General features: G+C 34.7%; 1 protein-coding gene across 6 annotated transcripts in view; it reads right to left on the bottom strand.

Moving 5' to 3' along the window:
• PGGT1B (protein geranylgeranyltransferase type I subunit beta) overlaps positions 1-25,807 on the bottom strand; it is a 59,674-nt gene that overhangs the window by 9,552 nt on the left and 24,315 nt on the right. For 5 of the 6 annotated variants that reach the window (XM_074202926.1, XM_074202927.1, XM_074202923.1 and 2 more), the window contains 4 exons: positions 25,190-25,322; positions 20,780-20,825; positions 10,290-10,474; positions 9,078-9,186 (listed from right to left, as the gene is read on the bottom strand). In XM_074202926.1, the coding sequence (XP_074059027.1) occupies positions 9,078-9,186; positions 10,290-10,474; positions 20,780-20,825; positions 25,190-25,322 (473 nt within the window). Of the gene's footprint in view, positions 1-2,474; positions 2,702-9,077; positions 9,187-10,289; positions 10,475-20,779; positions 20,826-25,189; positions 25,323-25,807 lie in introns of all 6 variants that reach the window. The other variant, XR_012471826.1, reaches the window with a different exon arrangement.

Here is a 25,807-nt window from a genome sequence, read left to right as displayed (position 1 = left end):
TAAAACCAATGCCTATAAGACCAAAGACTCATGTTTTGATAGATTGAAGGTCTTCAATGAAAGGCAATCAACTACCTGTGGAAGCAGTCCATTCTACTTTTGAATAACTCCAATTATTGCTAAGGTTTTCCTTACATGTCTAATATTGACATTCTGCAATTTCTACCCATTGTTCCTACTTTTGACCAAGAAGAATAAATCTAATCTCTTTCTTTCCATGTGGCAGCCATTTGAAATATTTGAGACACTTATGTCTTTTTCATTTTTTAAATGCATTTTTATTGATGCCTTTTACATCATCATAGATTCCCCCAGTATCCCTCTCGCCCTCCCTCCTAATGGCCATGCTACAAAACAAAGTCTTAAAGATTTCCCCTGCCAAAAAAGAGAGGGGATAAAAAATCACATTGAAAAAGTCCAAAATCACGTATACATGCAACTTTTTACATCTGGAAACCAGGACAAGAGGAAAGAGAAAATAATTTTACAACATTCATTTCTGATTTTTTTTTTTGGGGGGGAATCTGTTCTTTCCATTTACACTGCTATAGTCATTATGAACATGGTTTTCTTGCAACAGAATAATGAATTGTATTAATGAATGAAAACTTTATGGTTATAGATATAGGCTAAAATAGTGATTTTCTATCTCTAGTGATTTCTATCTTTTCTTTTTTTTTCTTTTCTTTAAATCACTCAAGTTTCCCATGTTAACTTTGGTGAATCTTTATACTGTTTCTGGTAAATATCATATTGTTTGATTTTGTTTCCATTTTGCTATTCTGTACCATTTCATGGGCCATTTCATCAAATTCACATTCACAATTAGGATTGTTGTGTGCCTTTCCATCCTGTGCACCTGTTCTTTTCCCTCTCCTTTCAATGCCAAAAGTGCTGAAATAGAAATCTGTCTAATACTTTTAATATATCAATCATATATTCTGCTTTTACTCTGGTGTCCTTTTTCTTTTCTGCCTGCCTCAATCTCAAGTTTTATTATTTCTTTTGTTTAAATCTCTTCATGATCACTGTTCTTGGAGTTGAATTTCTTTATCCTGTCTTGTCCACCTTTAACACTTTCTCTAGCACTGTGTTGGCTTATTTCCTTGCTGAGTTTAATATATTTCTACGCCATATTCATTGTGTGTGTGTGTGTGTGTGTGTGTGTGTGTAAAAGAGACAGACAGACAGCAATAGTGTAATCCTCCTGTGACTACTTTAGATAAAGCAAAGTTGTGGCACACCTGTTACCCCAGTCTTTTTCTCTTCTTTCTCTCCTCAGTACACAAATTTCCTTTTTCTCCTAAGACCATCAAAACAAAACAAAACCTTCCCCACAATCTTGAGCCCTCTCCTTGCTTTATTTAACTTTATGACTCTTGAAGTCATTAGAATTTTGACAGGCCACTATTTGACAGGATAGAACCTTTTTTCTCTCACTATTTTGTAGATAATTTATCCTGAGATGGTTTATTCTAATTGAAATATGCATATACTTTTATATGCTTCCCTTGTCTCTTGTATTGCCATTTCAAACTCTAATACTTCTGACCCTTTCATCAGGAATGACTAGAAATTCTCTGTCATTAAGAATTTTTCTACTGATGGTCACATGACCAAAAAGGAGGCTTAGATATATTCTTAAATGTTTACTAAATCTCCAAAACTCTCTGAAAAGTTGAGTTAGGCACCAGAGGAATAACAATTACAATTATCTCCATAGGCCAAGGCATAACAAAACAATGGATTTAGGAATTAACAGCAGAGATACTAAGTACTACTAACTCACTCAGCAAGGCCTCTTCCCCTAAATCTTTACACTTCAAAGGATGACCATTGATTTACATTCTGTTTCATGAAGTTATTTTTTTTTGCTTTTTTTTTCAAGGCAATGGGGTTGAGTGACTTGCCCATGCTCACACAGAGAAGTTGGAGAGATTTCAGGATATAGTGAAGGATAGAAAGGCCTGGTATGCTATGGTTCATGGGTTAGAGTTAGAAATGACTGAAGGGCTGAACAACAACAGACTGGAGCTCTATTGGCCTTTTCATTGGACCCTGCTTGACACAACTTCCTCATTACATAAAGGCATAAGATATACACTTATATTGTTTTTGATGCTCTTATGAATTGGGAGACTTCTGAAAACAAGAGCACCCATACCCCTATCCTGCTGAACAAATGTATTTCCATGTTATACAAAAGACCCTGCCTAAAGTAGTTGAGTTCCTACTCACTTTTGCTGCACATACTTGCTGTGCGGGTAAATAAATCTCTTTATCTTATTTTTATTTTATTTTTTAGGTTTTTGCAGGGCAAATGGGGTTAAGTGGCTTGCCCAAGGCCACACAGCTAGGTAAGTATTAAGTGTCTGAGGTCAGGCACTCCTGACTCCAGGGCCGGTGCTCTATCCCCTGCGCCACCTAGCTGCCCCTAAATCTCTTTATCTTAAAATTAAAAGACTTGTGAGTACCTCATTTCATCCAATTCAATGCTGGCAATTCTTCCCACTGTATATATTCGTGGGTCATATTAGCACTTATAAAAGACTTCATTAGTATAATAGTGAAGTACCATATCAATCACTGATCATATAAATGATAAGCTGGAGCAGCTATGGAACAGTAGAGGTTGGGGAAAGATCCGATACAAATATGAATATTTGGGTGGTAAAATCACATTGCTGGGTAAAGGATCCTCCTAAGGAAAAAAAAAAAGAATTATCTGAAAAAGAGCAAAGAAGGGAAGGAGAAACCCCAAAAACCTCTGGTAAATTTTATAGGATATTTCCATCTAACTTTTTTTTCCCTAAGGGGCAGCCTAGGTGGCATAGTGGATAGAGCACCGGCCCTGGAGTCAGGAGTACCTGACCTCAGACACTTAATAATTACCTAGCTGTGTGACCTGGGCAAGCTGCCTTGCCCCATCTGCCTTGCCAAAAAACCCCCCAACAAAACCTATTAAAAAAACCAGTTTTTTTTCTAGATTAAGGTATCTCCTTTATTTTTTTAATTATAAAGATTTTATTTACTTTGAGTTTTACAATTTTTCCCCTAATCTTACTCCCCCCCCCACGGAAGGCAATTTGCCAGTCTTTACATTGTTTCCATGGTATACATTGGTCCAAATTGAATGTGATGAGAGAGAAACCATATCCTTAAGGAAGAAACATAAAGTATAAGAGATAGCAAAATCAGACAATAAGATACCTGTGTTTTTTTTCTAAATTAAAGGTCTTTATTCAAACTCCACAGTTCTTTCTCTGGATATGGTCCATCAAACTTTTAAAGAAAAACTGAGGGCATAGCTAAGATGGCGACAGGAGAAGAGCCTCTCTTAGGTGCTCTCTGTATAATATTTCAAAACTCATAAACTAAGGACTCTAACTAAATTTTTGAGAGACAGACCCCACAGAGGGATCCAGTGAGGCAATTCTCCAGAACAAGGTAACCTGGAAAATACTGGAGAGGCAGTCCACCAGAGTGAAGGAACTTCAGCCTCTCAGAGGCAGCCCCAGGATGCCTGGGAGCTGTGGCTCACTGCAGCTGGGGCAGTTTCCTGATCTATACCCTGGGGAGAACGAGGTATTACTTGGAAGATGGGGGAAGGGTGTAGGGGACAGCTCTGCTAGAGTGAGCATGGGAAGCCCAACACTCAGGGCACTTAGCAAGCAGCATGGCAGGGGTAGCTCAGATGCAGGAAAAGGAAGCAGGAAGAGCCAGTAAGCAGGAGCCCCCAGGCAACTGAGCCTTTAAGTGCTCAGCCTACAAAACTAGGGAATGGAGAGACTTCTGAGGTCTGTCCTCTGCTCCTGGAACAGGACTCTGGGGCTCTGACCACATTCAGATCCTAATCACAGTCTAGGCTTCCCCATAGAAGAGCAGCCCCCCCCACCTCAGCCCCGTGACAAAGGGGTACACTTGTGGTCATTCACAGACCAGGAGGGAAGACAGAGCCTCACACACTGAGACGTGTGTGTGTGTGTGTGTGTGTGTGTGTGTGTGTGTGTGTGTGTGTGTGAATAATAATACTCAGAAGTTCAGGAAGCACCCCAAAACCAGGCAGAGGCTGGAGAAATGAGTAAAGTGGAGAAAAAGGAGGAACAACATTAAGAAATACTTTGTCTGTGATCCCAAGAAGGATCAAAATACTCAGTCTGAAGATGAGGAAGTACAAGCTCCTGCATCTAAAGAGTCCAAGAAAAACAGAAATTGGGCTCAGGCTATGATAGAGCTCAAAAAAGACTTTGAAGGGACGGCTAGGTGGTGTAGTGGATAAAGCACAAGCCCTGGAGTCAGGAGTACCTGGGTTCAAATCTGGTCTCAGACACTTCATAATTACCTAGCTGTGTGGCCTTGGGCAAGCCACTTAACCCTGTTTGCCTTGCAAAAAAAAAAATTAATTAAAAAAAAGACTTTGAAAATCAAGTGAGGGAGATACAAGGAAAATTATGAAAAGAAATGAGATGCAGGAAAAACTTGAAAAAGAAGTCAGCAGCTTAGTCAAGGAGATCCAAAAAAATGATGAAGAAATAACATGTTAAAAACCAGCATAGGTCAAATGGATAAAACAGTTCAAAAAGTTATTGAGGAGAAAAATGCTTTAAAAAGCATTGGCCAGATGGAAAAAGAGATAAGAAAGCTCTCTGAGGAAAACAAATCCTTCAGATGTAGAATGGAAATGAGGGAGGCTACTGATTTTATAAGAAATCAGGACACAATACTTCAAAACCAAAAGAATGAAAAATTAGAAGAAAATGTGAAACATCTCACTGAAAAAAAAACTGATATGGAAAACAGATTTAGAAAAGATAATTTCAAAATTATTGGAATACCTGAAAGTCATGATCAGGAAAAGAGCCTTGACATCATTTTCAAAGAATTACTACAGGAAAACTGCCCTGATATCCTAGAAGCAGAGGGCAAAATAGAAATTGAGAGAATCCACTGATCTCCCTGAGAAAGAGATGCAAACCCCCCCCCCAAAAAAAAACCAACCCAGGAATATTATAGCTAAGTTCCAGAACTCCCAAGTCAAAGAGAAAATATTACAAACAGCCAGAAGGACACAGTTCAAATATCATGGAGCTGCATTCTTAGCAGCAACTACATTGGAAGCTCGTAGGGCTTGGAATATAATATTCTGGAAGGCAAAAGAGCTTGGAATGCAACCGAGAATCAACTACCCAGCAAGGCTGAATGTCCTCTTCCAGGGAAAAAGATGAACTTTCAATGAACCAGGGGAATTTCAAATCTTCCTGTTGAAATGGCCAGAGCTGAAGAACAAGTTTGATCTTCAAGTACAGGACTCAGGTGAAGCACAGAGAATGGAGAAGGGTAAAATATGGGGGGGGCTTAATGATGATGAACTACATGTATTCCTGCATAGAAAAATGATACTGATAATACTCATATGAACCTTCTCATTTAATAGAGCAGGTAGAAGGAACTTTTATAGATGAAGCACAGCACAGAGCTGAATTTGAAGATATAATATAGTGTAAAAACAAAGTCAATGGCTAAAAGGGAAATGTAATGGGAGTACTAGAAAGAAGAGGTGGAATAGGCTAAGATATTTCATAAGTTTTTTTATTACAATGAGCTACTGCAATGATATGGAAGAGGGGTAAGGCAAGGGGGAATGAGGGAACCTTTGCTCTCATCAGAGGTGGCTCTGAGAGGAAACAGCATATATGTTCAATGGGGTACAGACATCTGGAGTGAGAAGGAGAGAGGGAGGACAGGGGAAGGGGGGGGATGTTAGTGATGGAGGAGAGGGTGGCCTATGGGGGAGAGTGGTCAGATATAACACATTTTTTTTTTTTTTTTTTACTTCTTGCAAGGGACTGGGCTTGGATAGCATGTCCAGGACCACAGGGCTGGGTAGTTGCTGGGCCTTAGGGGTAGTATGTGGGCTCGGGGTCTCTTGGCCCAGGGCCAGGGATCAGTCTGTTGCGCCACTCAGCTACCCTACAGCACATTTAAGAAAAGGGATAGAGTGAAAGGAGAGAGAAAATAAAGTATATGGTAGTGGGGAAGTATGAATGGAAGGAGTTGTGATCAGCAATGGCAACGGTGGGAAAATATGGAAGTAGCTTTTGTGATGGACATATCATAAAGAATGTGATCCACCTGTGACAGAACTAGTGATGTTGGAACAGACTGAAGCACATTTTTTATTATTTTTATTTTTTTCTCTTTCCTTTATTACTCATGAAGGTCTATATTTTGGGGGGAGGGGGTATTACGTTTACTCTTAAACAAGAATATTTTAGTAATATATAAAAAACATCATCCGCACAAAAATAAATAAATAAATAAAAAGAAAAACTGATTACACTATAAAAATTGACAAGGCACCAACAGAATCCTGGAATTGTGGCTACATTAAGTGTAGTAACTACAATAAGTCCCTTCCTTAGAGTTGATTGGAACCAAAATGCAATCCAAGGTATTATCTTATAAGGAATTATATCTGTTTGTCAGATGGAAATGGAAATTGGCACATATTGGTGGTATTTCACTCTGGAGAGTTTGGAGTTCTACTGTTATGAGAGCTATACCCTTCTCAGCAATATACTGGTATAACTTTGAACTGGGTATCTATAACAAAAAAGTAGCTTTCCAAATACGAGTCAGTAATTTTATTGCAAAGGCAATGTCTGGTTCTATTGCATTTATTGCGACTTTACCATTTGCTGTTAAAAAACCACAAAAACAAACCAAACTCTATTCCCCATTTTATTAAAGTTGCTCCTGCTTGTGCCATTATGGTCAGTAATATGGGAAGGCTCTTTTCCTTAAGCATATCTCAAAAAGCAAGAACACCATATTTCTGGCTTGAAATAATTATCACGATCATATTAGTTGGAAGATTCTCAGACATGTGTAAATTTCAGGTCTATTTTAAAATATCTTTTCTTTATTGTTTTTAAAAAGTATTAATTTGGTAATTCTAATTCTAATTAAATTTAATCAATTAAAGAATTTTAAGTACCAAGGAGTCATATAAAATTTAGAGGCCATGACTATGGAGAGGAGAGCTTGAATTACAGTGTTACAAAAGTTAAAGACTACAACCAACATTAACATAGATAACAAAAGTGAATATATAGGGGAGAGAAGGGTGGATTAAACAGATATCTCCTTTTGGTTTCATTATTAATTTAATTTAATAACATATTTTCTGTATTGTTCTATTTTTGGAAAAGTTTTAAAAATTCTTCATTGGGTATCTATAGCCCTTGTGAAAATATTAGAAAGGAAAGGAGAAAAGCTTTCTGAAGTGCTCTGTACTGGATGCTGGTGTGGCTGTCTTCTGTATTTTGTTGTAGCTGGAACCCTGAGTTTAATTACCCTAGTTTGTCTCCTATTAAGGGTTTCTATAGGGATTTTAGCACTTTCTATTCAGTCAGTCCTGAACTGGATGCAGTACTTTATAGCATATTCTCATTTGTTTCCTTGCTCACTGTTCCTTCAAAATCATTTTTAGAAACTTATTGGGTAATTTGTGGGTGAGAAAATAGATACCATTTTGTAAATGACTCTATTCTATAAGTGATTTCATTTTGTATAATCAAAACATTTTGGGGGTGGCTAGGTGGTGCAGTGGATAGAGCACTGGCCCTGGAGTCAGGAGTACCTGAGTTCAAATTCAGCACCAAAACATTTAATTACCTATTTGTGTGGCCTTGGGCAAGTCACTTAAACCTACTGCCTTGCAAAAACCTGAATAAAAATAAAATAAATGAAAAACATTCTGTGTAACTACGTAAGTCACATTTCATTTGTCTCTGAGTTAAATTTGGAAGCTCAGCTTTCCTATAAGGCACTTATTGGCTCTAAGTTTAGAAGTTCAATTTTTTTGCTAATCACTAATCTAATTCTTGTGTCGAGGAAATCTGTTATCCTTGAAGGATACAGGTTGATGCCAGGGAATCTGATCTGTTATCTCTACAATACTGACTGTCCTTCAAGAATGTCTGGTCTGTTATAGCTGTGACACTAACTAGCCATGAGGGTAGACACTACCAATGAGCTTTCCAAAACAAGACTGAAAGAGGAGTTGTTACTAGCTCTGTTCCAGATTTCCAATCAATCAATTCTCCCTTTATGATGCTTCTGATTTTGTAACCAATCATATTGTATTCCCCATCTATGATGCTGCCTTCAATTTTTTTTGGATGCTTCTCCTTTTACCTAAAAAAATTGATCTGTCTGTATATCACATTGCTTTCTTTTGGGGGAGGAGGAAGGAAAGGGAAGGAGGGAGAAAAAATTGCAAAATTCAAAACCTTGGGGAAAGAATGAATGTATGAATTTGGAAAACAAATAAAATATTTATTTAATTTAAAAAATGATCTCTCTGTCCTGATTTGGGATACTTTGTCTTACTGAGGAGTTACACAAAACTTGGTGTCTCAGTTTACCTTAATTATAATTGCAATGGGGAGAATCTTAGGTCTCTAGATGTCTCAGTTCTCCCCAATAAACTTTCAACATCTGTTCATTTAGAATAAAAAATCAACTGCTTTGGCAGTTAAAAGCCTTTACAATCTGGATCCAATCTATCTTTCCTGCATTATTATATATTATTCACTTTCCAGCAAGCTCCTGTTCAGTCAAAATTGTCCTCCTACTCTCTTCACACAACATTTTGTGAACTCTGTGATTTTGCATTGGTTGCCCTCCCATGCCTAAAAGGTACTCCTCCCCTCCCCCTTCTCTTTCCTTTTTATGATTCATGTTTCTTTCAAAATTCAGTACAGGTACCACCTTTCCTTTTCCGATCTCTCCACTCCTGGCTACTAGTGTCTTCCCCAACAAAAGTTATTACTTTCTAAGTATTCTGTGTGTGTGTGTGTGTGTGTGTGTGTGTGTATATATACACACACACACATCTGTCTCCCCCATAGAACACAAACTGTGTATGTATGTATATATGTATGTATGTATGTGCACATACATAGATACATAAATCCTATTTTATTATTTTTTAAGTGAAGTTAAATAATGCTAAACATTAAATTTTCCCAAAGGTCAAAGGAAAACTTCCCAAATGAGAAAGAATAATTTACCTGGATGACTATCGGGCCACTTTGCAAATCCCCCTACAAGGCGATCTTGAGTTGATAAGATATAATTTCTGTTTTTCTCAAAGTTTGTATATTGAAATATTTTCAGCAGCTGAAATGAAATCACAGAAAGGACATTTACTGGTAGACATGGTTTAAGAAACTATTTTGGTATAAAATTCATTTTCTTATTATTTAAACAAGTTTTCTCCAGTTTTATGGTTCTGAAAAATTCTGAAGGACCAAGAGAATTGAGATTAGAACAAACCTTCCAAGGAATCAGTACTTGTATTAGGCATCTTCTTATCTACCATGTTTACTCTCACATCTTACCTTTCCATCAATTTAACTCTTATTAACATTTAGATTTGAATAAAACTCCAAAGCCCCTTTCATATCAAACCAAATAAGAAGTTGTTTTTTTTAAATGGCACATTCACCTACAAAATTTGGTACTCATGCCTTTAAATTATAACTATATCATAAATTCATAAATACCATAAAGTAGATTTTTAAAATTAAAATTGATACCATACATTAGAGAAACTTGGCTCATGTGGGGAAGGAAGGGAAAAGAAATGTCAATAAAAAATTGGTTTTTGAAATGAGTAGTTTATCCAAGTGGAAAATGATGTATTTAAGAAAAAAAAATGAATCCAAACCGTAGCAAGTCTTATGCTCTAAATCCTTGCAAATTTGACAATCTTAGAAGGAAATATAGGAAAATAATATTTTATTCAAAGACTAATAAATTTATAGAAAATGTAATTCAAGAAATTTTGCAAACTAGTAATAAAAGAAATATCAATAAGTTCAAAAACTGGATAAACTAATTCAAGAATAAATCAATACGAATAGCAATAAGGCAAGATAAGGTATAAAATTTTAAAGGTTGATAGCACAAGGAGGCAAAAAGCTTTCTCACATTATTTCCATTGGTGCAACTGTCAAAGATAAAATATTTGGCCGACTGTCCAAATAATTGGAATTATTTATTTTTTATTTCTGATAGTTAATTATTATTCCTTTTTTGACTTAGTCTGGCCTGGAAATCACTATTATAAATATCAGAAGCTCAGTATCCTTAATATATAGTAATACTGAGAAAAAGCATATGCTACAAAAACAAAACAATTTATCATGTAGATTATTATATATTTTGTGTATCTTTCCATATTAAGTTTTTCATTTCATTAATTTTTATTCCTGTCTTACCTTTAAAGTTGCTCCCACCCAAAAAGAATAACAGGTATCTACAGGCTTATTGGGTCTTCCATGATAACCAGTCTGCTGCCTCATTATGCACCATCTCTTTATCCTGTTTAATTCTTTTTCAGAAAAAACTTCTTCTAATTTATCCATTAGACATAATGATGCAATGCCACAAAAAGTTGATCCTCCTGTTAATTATAACCAGTCAACACTTTAAATTCAAATAAATTAACTATTAAATGTTTATAAAATGACTATAGAGAGGGAAAAAAAAACCAGGCAATTCTAGAGGACAAAAAAAAGAACAAATAAAATCAAATTGTAAAATCATTACACTAGTTACAGAAATATGTAATATTAATTTGATTATACAGATTACAAAATTTTAGAGTTGAAAGGGAACTCAAGAGAAGTTAAGAAAACTGAGGCTTAGAGAGATTAAGTGAATTGTTCAAGGCCATAACTCTAGTTAGTGGCAGTCGGTACAAGGACTGAGGTGTTCCAGCTTCCTGACTTAATATGCTTTCCTTTGTCTAATTTTCATTTCTGTAACTATATATAAATTAATATTGCAATTTAATGGTTGCAGATTGGACAACTTGTTCTCTGTTACATTTTTTCAGACAAATCAGAAGCTGCTTGTCAAATCTTATTAGTAAACTGACATGTTTGTTGTGAAAGAAGCCTTCTCTAAAACCCATGATTATAACACATTATAAGAAAATAACTGAAAACCACCAATTTGAAGAAGTGCATTTTATAAATAAAAGTAATTGGATTTTCCTTAATACAAACAATAACAGCTAACCCTTCTATCAAATTAAGGTTTATATTATTTCACCTGACCCTTACAAGTGATTTAGGAAATGAAAAAAATCAAAGTATAGCTATCAATATAAGGAAAGAAAGTCATTTTCCAAGACTTTCACTCACAATTTATGGATTATAACTTCAATATTGGATTTATACTGAGACATGTCTTATTCCCTTTCTTTAAGATTAATAATTTTTCTATTGTATCCCCTTCTTTTGACTATGTTCTCCTTTGTTTCCTTTATTGGTCATGGTTGAGAGAGAATGTGTGTGTGTGCACGTGTGTGTGTGTGTGCACGTGTGTGTATGCATGTGTATGTGAATTCAGTGTTATACAGTGATATCTGTATCTACATGCAGTGGTAATCTTTCTCTGGATTTGTTGGATGAAAGAACCAGGATGTTAATCTAGAAAACAGGGATGTTACAATATGAAAGGCTACCTTACAGAAGAGGGATTAGTGTTTTTCTGTTTTGTCCTAAAGGAAAATCAGAAGAAATACAGAAGCAAATTTAGGTCAGATGAAAGAAAAAACTTATTAGAGATGCCCAAGGTGGGACCTAAGCTGCTTTGGGAAGTAATGCATTCCTTGTCAAAGAAAATCTCCAAGCAATGTTTAGATGATCACTTATATGGGATGGAGGGAATGAATTGTATAAAATTATCACTGAGATTTCTCTAAACTCTAAAATTCTGTGCTGCTTCTGTACACATCATCAGCTACCTTCTGGAAATCACAATCTGGAGAGTATCTGTACTAAGTGAGAAGAATTTTAGAGGCAGCACCCATTTTACCACACAAAGTAATATAAGTTAGAGGCCCCTGAATGCAGACAACTTAGTAAAGACAAGATTAAGATAAGCAAAAGAACCTAGGACAAAGTAATTTTTGCATTAAAAAGAAAACACCTAAGGGTAATTCAGTACCCTATTTTTCATTGTATTCACAACCTCCCTCTGTTCCCATAGACTGTACACACTAGCCCACCTAGCCAACACTAGGCAAGGTCTCAAGCTTGGAGTTCAGAAATGAATAGGAACAGCCTCAGAGGCTTACAAAGAAGGAAAGAAGGTAGCTGTGAAGGATTGTGGAGCCTCAAGTATAAGAAATTGGAGGAGAGAGGCACTGGAAATAATTAGCCTGCACATATCACCCAAGGACTGAAGTGAGTTACAGAAAAGAGAACAGAATTGATCAAGATGGGGGGGGGGGGGGTAGCTAGGTGGCAAAGTGGATAAAGCACCAGTCCTGGAGTCAGGAGGATCTAAATTTAAATCCAGCCTCAGATGTCCTCTTCACTCATAGTTGGTTGTGCTACCTTGGGCAAATCACTTAATCCCATTGCCTTGCAACACCCGCCCCCCAAAATTGTTCAAGATGAAGAACTGACAAAATTATCTCTAGTACAATGAGATAAACATATCTGTACAAAACTGCTGAGAACTGTTAGCAAAGGCTATAGGAAAAGCTTTTTAAGCTTTCATAAGGGAAAGGGTCAGCACTAAGCTGCACAGAAAAATGAGGAGAGTGGTTAAGACACAGAAAAGCTGAGAAGAAATGAAAAAACATTCAAAACAAAGGAAACTGAGTTAAAAGACAAGTAAGGAAGTTAAAAGACAAGTAAGAAAGGGAAGTGACAGGGGAGCGACTCCCCAAACCTCCAGAATTGTTCAGAAAATCAACTTAAGAATAAATAAGGAAAGGAATTAAGTAAGATTCTTCAGGGAAATCAGAAAGTCAAACTAGAGGATCAGTGAATTTAAAAGACAGAGACCCTCTCCATAAGGATAACCACTAAAAAAACCACAACAGAATTAAAATGCAAAAATGCAGAGAAAAAAAGGAAAACCATGTAGCAAAATAAAAAAAGAATAAGATTGGAACAAGATATGAAAGCATTCTAAACAACAAGAATAACAAATGTGAAGTTGGAATCTAAAGAAACAATCTAAAAATTATAGATCTTTCAGAAAAACATGATGAAAAACTATCTTATTCCAAGAAATCATGTAGAAAAATTGCTAAGTCAAATTATTATTCTACCTTTTAGGATCATTTTGAATCTGAACTTGTCATCCAATATGTTATTCATCCCTACTAGCTTCAGATCACCTGAAAATCTTCACCCTAAATTTAATCAAGTCACTGATAAACATGTTGCACAGAGAAGTGACACCTCCTCTTACTGTCTTTATCTGTAAAATGGAACAGACCAAGATTGCTTCTAGAACTGACATTTTGTCATTCTACCTTAAGTCTCACCACAGGAAAACATATTAACATCATTTAAATGCTTAGAGAACTATGATCTCAACTGTTAAACTTCATTCATATATTAATAATATGAAGAAATAAAGTAAGTTGAGAATATGGAAAAGCTGATTTCCTTTTTTTTTCCAATTAAGTAGCCATAGTAAGAAAGAGGAAGTTCTAAATAGAGAAAGAAAACCACTCTAATGAAAAGGCTATCTAACAAACTGACCTGAAGCCCCCAGAGATATACTCAAATTATTCTTTGGATCAATATTAGCGAAATGATCAAGATATGGAAATAGGTTTCAAATTACATCTCATTAATTTTTTGAAAAGTTTAATACAAATAGATATGTGATAATGGTATTTAAGTGACAATACTATTTTAATAATTTTATTTCTATACAAAAAGGATAAGCATATTTATCCCCATCACTCCCAGAAAAACGATTTCAAACATTTTTTACCTTAAAACAACCAATAGCTTTCCTTCCATCTTTCTTCATCTACTTATATCAATTAAGTAAAAACTGAGGCCTCTTCTCCTCTAATATTCATTTCATAATCCCTTGAAATCATCTCACACTATTTCCTCCTTTTCCCTAGTCTCTGATAATGAAGTGGCCCTTCTTTTTAAGATGAACCCTTCCAATGCATATAAAAGATCCCCTCTCCCCTTCCTTCTTCCATCTTCTCTAGTAAATGGCAACCATAATCATCACTTTTCTTTCTAATCTCTAACTTTCCTCTACTGGTTCCTTCCACTCTACTTTCAAATAAGCTCAAGTTTCCCTTAGTCCTAAAAAAACCCTCCCTCAACACTATTCATGCTATTATTCTCTATTTCCTTTCTTCTCATTTCTGAACCCTTTGCAAACCAGCTTCTGATCCCACTCAACTCAAACTGTTTTCTCTAAAGTTAATGATAATTTCTTACTGGACAAATCTAATCTTTTTTTCCCCAGGCATCTTCTCTGCCAACTTATCTGTTTCGCTGAACCCAGTAGACTGCCCTCTTAACTTAGATACTCTCTCTAGTGTTTTTTGTCACATTGCTTTCTCCTGGTTTTCTTTTCAATCTCCTTTCCTGAGACATCTTTGACATCATGAATCCTAACTGGCAGAATTCCCTAAAGTTCTATCCTAGGTCCTCTATACTCTCTTGATGACATCCTTCGATTCCATGGGTTTAATTATTGTATCTATGCAAATGACTCACAGATTTATGTAAACAAGTCCAGTCTCTCATTTGAACTTTAGTACCACATTATTTGCCTAAACATTTCAAATCATATGTTCTGGAGACATTTTAAAAATAAAATATCTGAAAGATAATTCATTTTCTTTTCTCCCAAACTTCGCTATTTCCGTAGAAGGCATCATTTTTTCAGATTTATAACTTTAGTGTTATCACTAAGATGTTCCACACTCCATAAAGCCAATTATTCACCAAAATCTTATTATTTCTTTTCCTACAATACCTCTCACGTATGTCTCCTCTTCACTCATAGTAAAGCTAAGGTTGCCAGTGTCTCCTAACTGGACTACTATAGCAACAGTCTCCTAACTGATCCCCATGTTCCAGATCTTTCCCCACTGCTGTACACATTGCTGCCACAATGATTTTCTTGTGATCATGTCACTTTCCAATTCAAAAAACTTTGCTGGCTTCCAACTGCTGTTAGAATAAATTATAAACTCTTCCTTTCTTTTAAAGCCCATTACAACTTGGCTAAAACCTAACTTCCTAACATCATTTTACATTACTTCATATGCTATACTCTGAGATTTAGTCAAACTGGCCTCCTCTCTGTTCATCACTCATAATACCACATTATTTTTCCATGACATTACAATAATCATTCTTCATGCCAAGAATATATACTCTTTCCTCATCTCAGACTCATGAAATGCCTCTTTTCTTTAAAGATACAGTTCAAGCACCCTGAAACCTTTCCTGATTTTACCCCATTCCTAACTGCTAATGTTCTTGGACCCAAACTACCTTATATTTAACTGAACTTAATGTCTTTATATTTATTCTATCTCTATACAACCTATTATCCTGTTAGAATGCAACTCCTTGAAAGTACAAGATGGTTAATCTTTAATGTTTTTATTTCCAGCTGCTAGCATATAGTAGGCCTTTAATAAATGCTTATAAGTTTTTGACTCTGATTTCATATCAAACCATATTTTCAGTATGAATTATATGGCTATATGGAGGCACCACAATTAAAGGGTTGCTTATTGCTTATTCTAATTAAAGACAAAGCATTAAAAAAACCCCAAAAGGTCTTTAGAGCTTTGTAAAAGAAAAACAAAATTTCCAAGTCAAAACTCAACATATAAACAAACATAACAGAATCATGCTACAAAACGTTAAAATATAAACAAAATGTATAAACAAAATGTCTTTTTTGAAGAGTATATGTATAAGCAGTGCTAGAAATATGTATATAAAGCCATTAGTATTTTTTAAATCAAGATTAAGAAAATATATTAAAGAATTTTCATTTTTTATGGTCTTGAACTAGATACCAAGTTAATAATTTTTCACTTTAAGAAGTGAGCCTCTAAAAAAAGGGGGGGCAACTAGGTGGCGCAGTGGATAGAGCACTGGCCTTGAAGTCAGGAGTACCTGAATTCAAATCCAGCCTCAGACATTTAATAATTACCTAGCTGTGTGGCCTTGGGCAAGCCACTTAACCCCATTGCCTTGAAAAATCTTAAAAAAAAAAAAAAAAAGTGATCGAAAGGTACTTGTATTTGGACATCATAGAATCACAAAATTATAGGATTGGAAGAGACCTTAAAAAAAGGGTCCCATAATCCCTGAAAACCAAAATTCTCTCAATAACATCATTTAAAAGTGGTCATCCAGCCACTGATCAGCTCCAGTGAACAGGAAATAAATAATAAGAATATAGCATGAATATTTTTGGTTGACAATTTTACAAAGTCAATGATTTCAGAAGAGGTTTTCAACTGTAAATTAAGAGGTGGGGGAGGAAATGAAAAAAAGAAAGAGCAGAGACAGACAATGCTAAAAGAACAAGGATGTAGTGGAAAAAGGAGTTATACCAATATCTAGAATTAAGTACTGTGGTGCATCCTATGAAAGTTAATATGGCTAATGAAAAATATTTTTATTTCATTTCTAAAAAACTTTAAATTCTCAAATATTACTCTTTAAAGTAGTAAAATTTTTTCTTTTTTTTTTTTTAAAGATTTTATTTATTTTGAGTTTTACAATTTTCCCCCTAATCTTACTCCTTCCCCCTACTCCCAACAGAAGGGAAATCTGCCAGGCTTTACATTGTTTTCATGGTATATATTGGTCCAAACGGAATGTGATGAGGGAGAAATTATACCATTAAGGAAGAAACATAATGCATAAGAGAAAGCAAGATTAGACAATAAGATATCTGGGTTCCCCCCCCCCCAAATTAAAGTTAATAGCCTTGGTCTTTGTTCAAACTCCTCAGTTCTTTCTCTGGATACAGATGGTATTCTCCATTGCAGAGAACCCCAAATTGTCCCTGATTGTTGCACTGATGGAATGAGCAAGTCCATCAGGGTTGATCATCGCCCCGATGTTGCTGTTAGGGTACAGTGTTTTTCTGGTTCTGCTCATCTCAGCATCAGTTCATGCAAATCCCTCCAGGATTCCCTGAATTCCCATCCCTCCTGGTTTCTAATAGAACAATAGTGTTCCATGACATACATATACCACAGTTTGCGAAGGCATTCCTCAACTGAAGGACATTTACTTAATTTCCAATTCTTTGCCACCACAAACAAGGCTGCTATGAATATTTTTGTACAGGTGATGTTTTTGCCTTTTCCCTCATCTCTTCAGGGTATAGACCCAGTAGTGGTATTGCTGGATCAAAGGATATGCACATTTTTGTTGCCCTTTGGGCAACCAGAAAGGTCGGATGAGTTTACAGCTCCACCAACAATGTAATAGTGTCCCACATTTCCCACAACCCTTCCAACAATGATCATTATCCTTTCTGGTCATATTGGTTAGTCTGAGAGGTGTGAGGTGGTACCTCAGAGAAGCTTTAATTTGCATTTCTCTAGTAAGTAATGATTTAGAGCAATTTTTCATAAGACTATGGATTGTTTTGATCTCCTTAACTCTAAATTGCCTTTGCATATCCTTTAACCATTTGTCAATTGGGGAATGGTTTTGTTTTGTTTTTAAATTTGAACCGGTTTTCTGTATATTTTAGAAATGAGTCCTTTGTCATGTCATAAACATTAATTGTAAAGATTGTTTCCCAGTTTACTACATTTCTTTTGATCTTGGTTATAGTGGTTTTGTCTGTGCAAAAGCTTTTTAATTTAATGTAATCTAAATCATTTAGTAGTTTTTAATGATATTCTCCATCTTTTCCTTAGTCATAAACTGCTTCCTTTTCCATAGATCTGACAGGTAAACTAGTCCTTGATCTTCTAGTTTGTGCTTATAGTAAGTTTTTTTTAATGTCTAAATCCTGTATCACTTTGGATTTTATCTTGGTATAGGGTGTGAGGTGTTGGTCTAATCTAAGTTTCTTCCATACTAACTTCCAATTATCCCAGCAATTTTTATCAAAGCAGGAGTTTTTATCCCAATGGCCGGACTCTTTGGGTTTATCAAACAGCAGATCACTGTAATTATCTCCTGCTTTTACACCTAGTCTATTCCACTGGTCCACCACTCTGTTTCTTAGTCAATACCAGACAGTTTTGATGACTGATGCTTTATAATATAATTTTAGATTGGTAGGGCTAAGCCACTTTCTTTTTTACTTTTTTTTATTAAATCCCTGGAAATTCTTGACTTTTTATTTCTCCATATGAATTTACTTACAACTTTTTCTAACTCATTAAAGTAATTTTTTTTTTGGAATTTTGATTGGTAGGGCATTAAACAGGTAGTTTAGTTTTGGTAGGATTGTCATTTTTATTATATTAGTTCGACCTATCCATGAGCAGTTGATATTTGACTAGTTATTTAAATCTGATTTAATTTGCGTGAGAAGTGTTTTGTAATTGTTTTCAAAGTTTCTGAGTCTGCTTTGGCAAATAGACTCCCAGGTATTTTATATTGTCTGAGGTTACTTTGAATGGGATTTCTTTTTCTAGCTCTTCCTGCTATATCTTGCTAGTCATATATGGAAAAGTTGAGGATTTATTTTATATCCTGAAACTTTGCTAAAATTGCTCATTGTTTCCAGTATTTTTTTTTGGATGATTTCTTGGGATTCTCTAGGTATACCATCATGTCATCTGCAAAGAGTGAGGGTTTTGTCTCTTCCTTCTCAATTCTAATTCCTTCCATTTCTTTTTCTTCTCTAATTGCTGAAGCTAACATTTCTAATACAATATTGAATAGTAGTGGCAATAGTGGACATCCTTGTTTCACCCCTGATCTTACTGGGAATGCCTCTAACCCCTCCACATTTAAAATAATGTTTATTTGATGGTTTCAAATACTGATTATTATTCTAAAAAACAGTCCATTTATTCCTACACTCTCTAGTGTTTTTAGTAGGAATGGGTGCTGTATTTTGTTAAAAGTTTTTTCAGCATCTATTGATATAATCATATAATTTCTGATAGGTTTGTTGTTGATATAATTAATTATACTAAGTTTTCCTAATATTGAAGCAACCCTGCATTCCTGGGATGAAGCCTACTTGGTCAACATGTATTATCTTAGTGATAAATTGTAATTATTTTGCTAAGATTTCATTTAAAATTTTTGCATCTATATTAATCAGAGAGATAGGTCTATAATTTTTTTTCTGTTTTAACTCCTCCTGGTTTAGGTATCAGCACCATATTGGTGTCATAGAAAGAGTTAGGCAGAGTTCTGTCTTCCCCTATTTTTCAAAGAGTTTATATAGAATTGGAACCAACTGTTCCTTAAATGTTTGGTAGAATTCACTTGTGAAGCCATCAGGACATGGAGATTTTTTTTTTTAGGGAGTTCAATGATGGCTTGTTGGATTTCTTTTTCTGAGAGAGGGTTGTTTAGGTATATAATCTCCTCCATTTAATCCGGGCAATTTATATTTTTGTAAATATTCGTCCATTTCACTTAGGTTGTCAAATTTATTGGCACAGAGTTGGTCAAAATAACTCCAAATTATTACTTTAATTTCCTCCTCATTGGTGGTGAGTTCACCCTTTTCATTTATGATTCTAGCAATTTGGTTTTCTTTCTTTTTTTAATCAAATTGACCAGAGGTTTATTATTGTTTTTTTTCATAAAACCAACTTTTGGTTTTGTTTATTAATTCAATAGCAGTTTTTGCTTTCGATTTTATTAATTTCTTTAATTTTTAGAATTACTAATTTGGTATTTAATTGGGGATTTTTAATTTGTTCTTTCTCTAATTTTTTTAGTTGTATATTTAGTTCATTGATTTCCTCTTTCTCTAATTTATTCATGTAAGCATTTAATTATATAATATATCCCCTGACAGCTGCTTTGAGTGAATCCCATTCATTTTGGTATGTTGTTTCATTTTTGTCATTATCCAGGATAAAATAATTAATTCCTTCTATAATTTTTTGTTTGATTCACTCATTCTTTAAAATGAGGTTATTCAGTTTCCAATTAGTTCTGGGTCTATATCTCCCTGGCTCAATACTGCATATGACTTTTATTGCATTGTGATCTGAGAAACATGTATTCACTATTTCTGCCTTTCTGCAGTTGATCATTAGGTTTTTAAAGACTTAGCACATGATCAATTTTTGTGTAAGTGCCATGTACTGCAGAGAAAAAGGTATATTCCTTTCTAACCCCATTCAACTTCCTCCATAAGTCTATCATATCTAGTTTTTCTAACAATCTATTTACCACCTTAACTTCTTTCTTGTTTATGATTCGATTTATTTAGATCTGAGAATGGGATGTTGAGGTCTCCCACTAGTAGAGTTTTGCTGTCTATGTTTTCCTCTAGTTCTTTCAGCTTCTCCTCTAAGAATTGGATGCTATCCCCATATTCAGTATTGAAATCACTTTATTGTCTATGGTACCTTTTAGGAGGATATGGTTTCCTTCCTTATCTCTTTTAAAGCTATTTTTGCAGCTGCTTTGTCTGAGATAAAGATTGCTACCCCTGCTTTTTTCACTTCAGCTGAAGCAAAATATATTTTCTTCCAACCTTTTACCTTTACTCTATATGTATCTCTCTGCTTCAAATGAGTTTCTTGGAAGCAGCATATTGTAGGATTCTGTTTTTTAATCCATTCTGCTATTCATTTATGTTTTAAGGGAGAGTTCAGCCCATTCACATTCAAAGTTATAATTACTAACTTAAAGTAGTAAAATTTCACAAACCACACTGGAGACACTTTAAGAAGACAACATCCATACAACTCCAACTCTATAATGTTAGGCAGCTAAAGATATCTTACCATGAGATTCTAGTCCAGCTCCCTGTGCCAGTCCATTGTCATAAGACTAAAAAAAGAAAAATAATACTGTTTACTGTATTAAAAAACTATCAGATTTAGCGGAAAGAAAATCAGATATGGAGTCAATGAAGTTTAGCATCTGATAAAAATTGCCCATGTGATGGTGAACAAAACATTATTTCTAACTGTCCTAGGAAGTTCTTTAAGACCCTATGGAACAGCTGCCCATCTGCATTAGTAGAAAGAATTTTCTCCTTGGGATTTTCCCATACCAATAAAGTATAAGAACACACTTCTTAAAAAGTCACCATCAGACAAAATTAACTACTAATTTATCTCCTACCATTATTCTCCTTTGCAATTCCAATCCTCTTTCTTACTAATGCAGGAAATTAAGGAAAGATGGACAGCTTTTTAAATACCTGACCCTGTTTCACTCAATAATAACTGAATTGATTTTTTTACATACATCATCTAAACTAGTTATATGGGTCTAATTTTCTTTTAAAAATCCATTCTTGGGGTGGCTAGGTGAGCAGTGGATAGAGCATGGGCCCTGGAGTCAGGAGTACCTGAATTCAAATCAGGCCTCAGACACTTAATAATTACCTAGCTTGTGGCCTTGGGCAAGCCATTAACCCCACTTGCCTTGCAAAAATCTTAAAAAAAAATCCATTCTTCTCTCCCCTTCTAATTCTTAATCCCATTATATTATGATACATTTGAAGTTCACTATCAAAGTTGCTATCAGCATGCCAACATCTCACAGAGCTGTCAGGAAAGTGTTTTGAAAAACTTTTAAGTTCTACATAAATATATACTATTACTGTTAAGAGTTAAATGTTGAAATAATTAATTTACAAAATATATTCACTTATAATAATTCATTTTGTTGCTTCCAAAGCTTAATAATAATTCCTAATAGATGAACATTTGCATAGATAAAAATTGAAAAACAATCCATTGATAAAGCTTAACTAATAAATGATAAGTCAAATAAAATAGCACATCCTTGCACAACAATATCCAAAAGCATACTTCCTCCCCTGTGTTTTCTCATCATGTGGCAAAATGGAAAGAACACCAGACTTGGGAGCCAGAGGATCGGGTTGGAATTCTGATGTTATTCCTTATGACTTGTGTGACTTTAGGCCATCACATGGTCTTTCTAGATTAGTGGACCTCTGAAGTCTATTCTAGTTTTAAATGTATTACCTTATGAAAATTACACACCATCAACTTAATGTAAGCTTAAGTCTGTTACATTTAAATAAAAATATCCATAAAGGCTTAAGAGTAACACATACAAATTATCTTATAGATGTCAATCTCTATTCCACAGTCCTTTAATCCAAAATATTAAAGATTATCTGATTCAGATTTTTTGCCTGATAAAAATCCTAAAGAAATATAATGAATTTAGAAGATTAGAACTATGAAATGACAAGATCAGGTTTTGAAATTGGGTGAATTGAATTCAAATCCAGTGTTCTTTTCCCCACTATCAAAACATAATATAAAAACACATTTACATTATTACAAGCACAGTTAAGAATTTAAAAAGCATAAAGTGCTTTTTGATCACAAAATTCAAAACTGTTAAGACTCTATGTCATCTAGGCCAACATCTACCCAGATGACCAGACTGTATGTAATAGTGTTACCAAAGCACAGAAAATTTGCTTGAAGTCATATAACTTCTAGATTGTATCATATGACTGTATGACTAATCCAGTATATTTCCTGCTATATAACAGTATCTCCTTCGTAAATATGTTTCAATGTGTAGCAATCTTTGGCTTTATGCCTCACATATCTAGCATAAATATTTCCTTTTGGAATTGAAAAAATAAACTTCCAAATCTGTCTTTCATGTAGACAGAAACAATTAACAATAACTGTCTTCATACAAATCCATTTCACATATTTATAAGTCAATGCAAGTCTCATGTCTTATTTACTCCTTTCTTTTCTAACAGTAACACTCTTGTGTATACTTCTTATAATTCCTATTTTCCAGTCTTCCTGGCTTGTTATATACCTCAGACTTATCTATAGCTATATGGCTATATTATTTATAAACTTTAATAAACACATTTAGTTAAAAATAATCTTTCCTATACACTATTTCCCATTCTTCTATTTGACTCTCATTCTGAATGTTAAAACTTTATTTTTGACCAAACCTGAAATTTTTTTGGTATACTTAAAACTATTAAAAACTTCAGACTTGGGAAATATTTTGCAAGGTGTAATTTTTAAAAAAATCCAACAATTATTAAAGAGGAAAAGAAAAAGGAAATTTGAATTGAAATTATATTTCCTTTTTAATGGGACTCTATGGGGTTTTTTTTCCAGTAAACTACTTAACCCAGAACTAAAGAAAACAGATTAAAAAAAAAAATCCTAGTTACTTAAAACCTTGTAAGTCTAAAAGAATCTAGTAAAGGCAAAAAAAAATGGCAAGAAGAAAAAGTTTTATGTTCATGATTTTAGGAAAGGTAGCAAGGTACTACACCTTGGAGCCAATAAGACTCAGTTTTAAGTTTTACCTCTGATATTTACAGACCATGTCACACTGGACAAGTCACTTCAATTTAAGTAATCAGCACCTATTAATTATCTATGAGATAAATGAAAATCCCTAGAGATGGTTTCTGGGTAATTAATTAGTAATCAATTTATTAATTAAGCTAGACAGCAAATAATAAATTGGGATTTCTCTCTGTAACCAAGGTCTTAAATCCTCCTGAAAGGGTTCTCTCCTAACAAGTGAAAACCACCTGTCACTGGTATACATTAATAAGGAATCCTACTCCTCCTACTAATAAAATGGAAAGATCATGAGACTCAGAAGTCTCAAGGAATCTGGGCAAAGGGAAGTCAATTCTATGCAGACTTCTCTAGCTAGTTTTCTTCTTCATGAACTGAGATGTCCTAAACTTTAATGGAGGGGACCAAGGACAGGGATTTCTCCTCCAGGTGAAAGCTTGCCCAGAATGGATTCTGTTTATACTTTCAACAGAATCTAGGTTTCCCAGCTGGAAGGGCCTTGGAGCAAATCTTATCAACAGCTATGCCCTTTGGATTGACCTTTTCAGGAATTGGGCTTTAACAAAAATTTTTTAAAAGTGGATCACAAATTAAATTATTGTTATTAATATAACAGCATAAGATTAATTTTTCTTACCTACTATGTACTAAGCTCTGGGAGTAAATAAAACAGACTAAAGACATTAACTAACCTCAAAGAGCTTTCTCAATCTAATGGGGGGAGACAACATGCAAACAAATATATACAAAGCATGCCATAAACAGAATAAATAAGAAATAATTAACAGAAGGAAGGTATGGAGTTGACAGATTGGGGAAGGTTTTTGCGAGGTGGTAGGATTTTAGGTGAGTCTTAAAGGAAGCTAGGGAGTTCAGCAGCAGTTGACAGCTCTCTGAGACCAGAAGCTGAGGAGGCTTTGTCCTGAATGTCCAGTCCTTATCCTAGTTATGATTTTATAAAGGGAAAACAGTCACTGAGAACTGCTAAAGAAGATTTAATGCCTTTAAAAAAAATCAAAGTAAATTTTATCAAAGATAAAAGGAATGGAACTGAAAAAAAAAGTCATCTAGTTGAAAACACTAATTTTACAAATAAGGAAACTAGAATTAAGAAAAGTTGAGTCTTGTGCAATATTACATTGAAAGACTTAGGTCTTCAGCATTTACTAGCAAGTTACCTAACTTCTGAAAGACCAATTTCCTTCTTCTTGGTTAATATCTATAATACCTATTCTCATTTACAAGACATATGGGGTATTTCAAAAGGACTAGCACCTATGGGGAGGGCTTGCCAAGCCCTCAGGGTTACTCATTCACTTGAGTGGCCACCTGACTCACCTAACTCTTACATGTGGTCTTCCCAGTAAACTGTCCTAGCACCCAGGTTGAGGGTGATAGGTTTCAAACCTGTTGTGTGTTAGGGGATATCTACCCTAAGTACATGAAGACTTTTTCAGGAGGCTTGAGTGGATGAAAACAATTTAATCCAATGGACATGAAACACAAAGTGCTTAGAGACTGATGAAGTATCAAAAACAGCCAAGGTCACTCACTGCATTCCAGGCCATCACCAGTTGTCCTGCCACTGGACTTCAATGATTCAGGAAGAAAGAGTGAAGTCGACACTTTTATGCAACTCTGCCTCACTTAAATCCAATTCACAAGCAAATCAAGATATCACCCCAAGATGTCACTAGTTCTCTTCAAAAATGAAGGACAAATAACAGCCTTTCTCATAAGGTTGTTGTAAGGCTTAATGGGATAACAGGTAAAGAAATTTACAAATGTTAAGATGTTATATGTAATTGTTTTATTAAGTAACACAAGGGAAAAAAAGAATTCTTTAGCAAAGCTCACCATACTTCTTCTAATATAGTCTATGGCTTTCTTCATGTCCATGCCTGACCAATTGTTGAGCATATAACAAATACAGGAAGCACAGTAGACAAACCTCATGTCATTCTCACTACCTTCAGGTATAGCACAAAAGCTGAAAGAAATAAAGATTTTGTTCTTAGTATTGTATTGGTAGTTACTACATGAACTCTACTCCTTTCATTAAAGACTGACTCTCAAAAAGTTAAAAAGATAATCTAATATAAAAATCATTGCCTTTACTAGATTATCAAATCTTTACTGAGAAAATACAAAATACTAATTATATCACCTTTTCACCATACAGATACAAGACTTAATAATCAGTTAAGTCTTACAAATTTAGAGTATACTCTGATACTTATTAGCTATGTATTATTGTTATTTAGTTATATTCAACTCTTCATGATCCCATATGGGATTTTCTTGGTAAAGAGACTGAGTGATTTATCATTTCCTTATCCAGTTCATTTTACAATGCAAGATGAATGACTCTTAGATATAATTACATAATCAAGAGTTAAAAAACTATTGTAGACAGGTCTCTGAAATGGTTTGAAGAGAAGTATAGGCTGATGATAAGAAACTGACTGGGGTTAT

Source organism: Macrotis lagotis, chromosome X, assembly GCF_037893015.1.
Source record: "Macrotis lagotis isolate mMagLag1 chromosome X, bilby.v1.9.chrom.fasta, whole genome shotgun sequence".
NCBI lineage: Eukaryota > Metazoa > Chordata > Mammalia > Peramelemorphia > Peramelidae > Macrotis > Macrotis lagotis.
The sequence above is the reverse complement of the archived record's forward strand: the minus strand, read 5'-3'. Positions and strand labels throughout refer to the sequence as shown.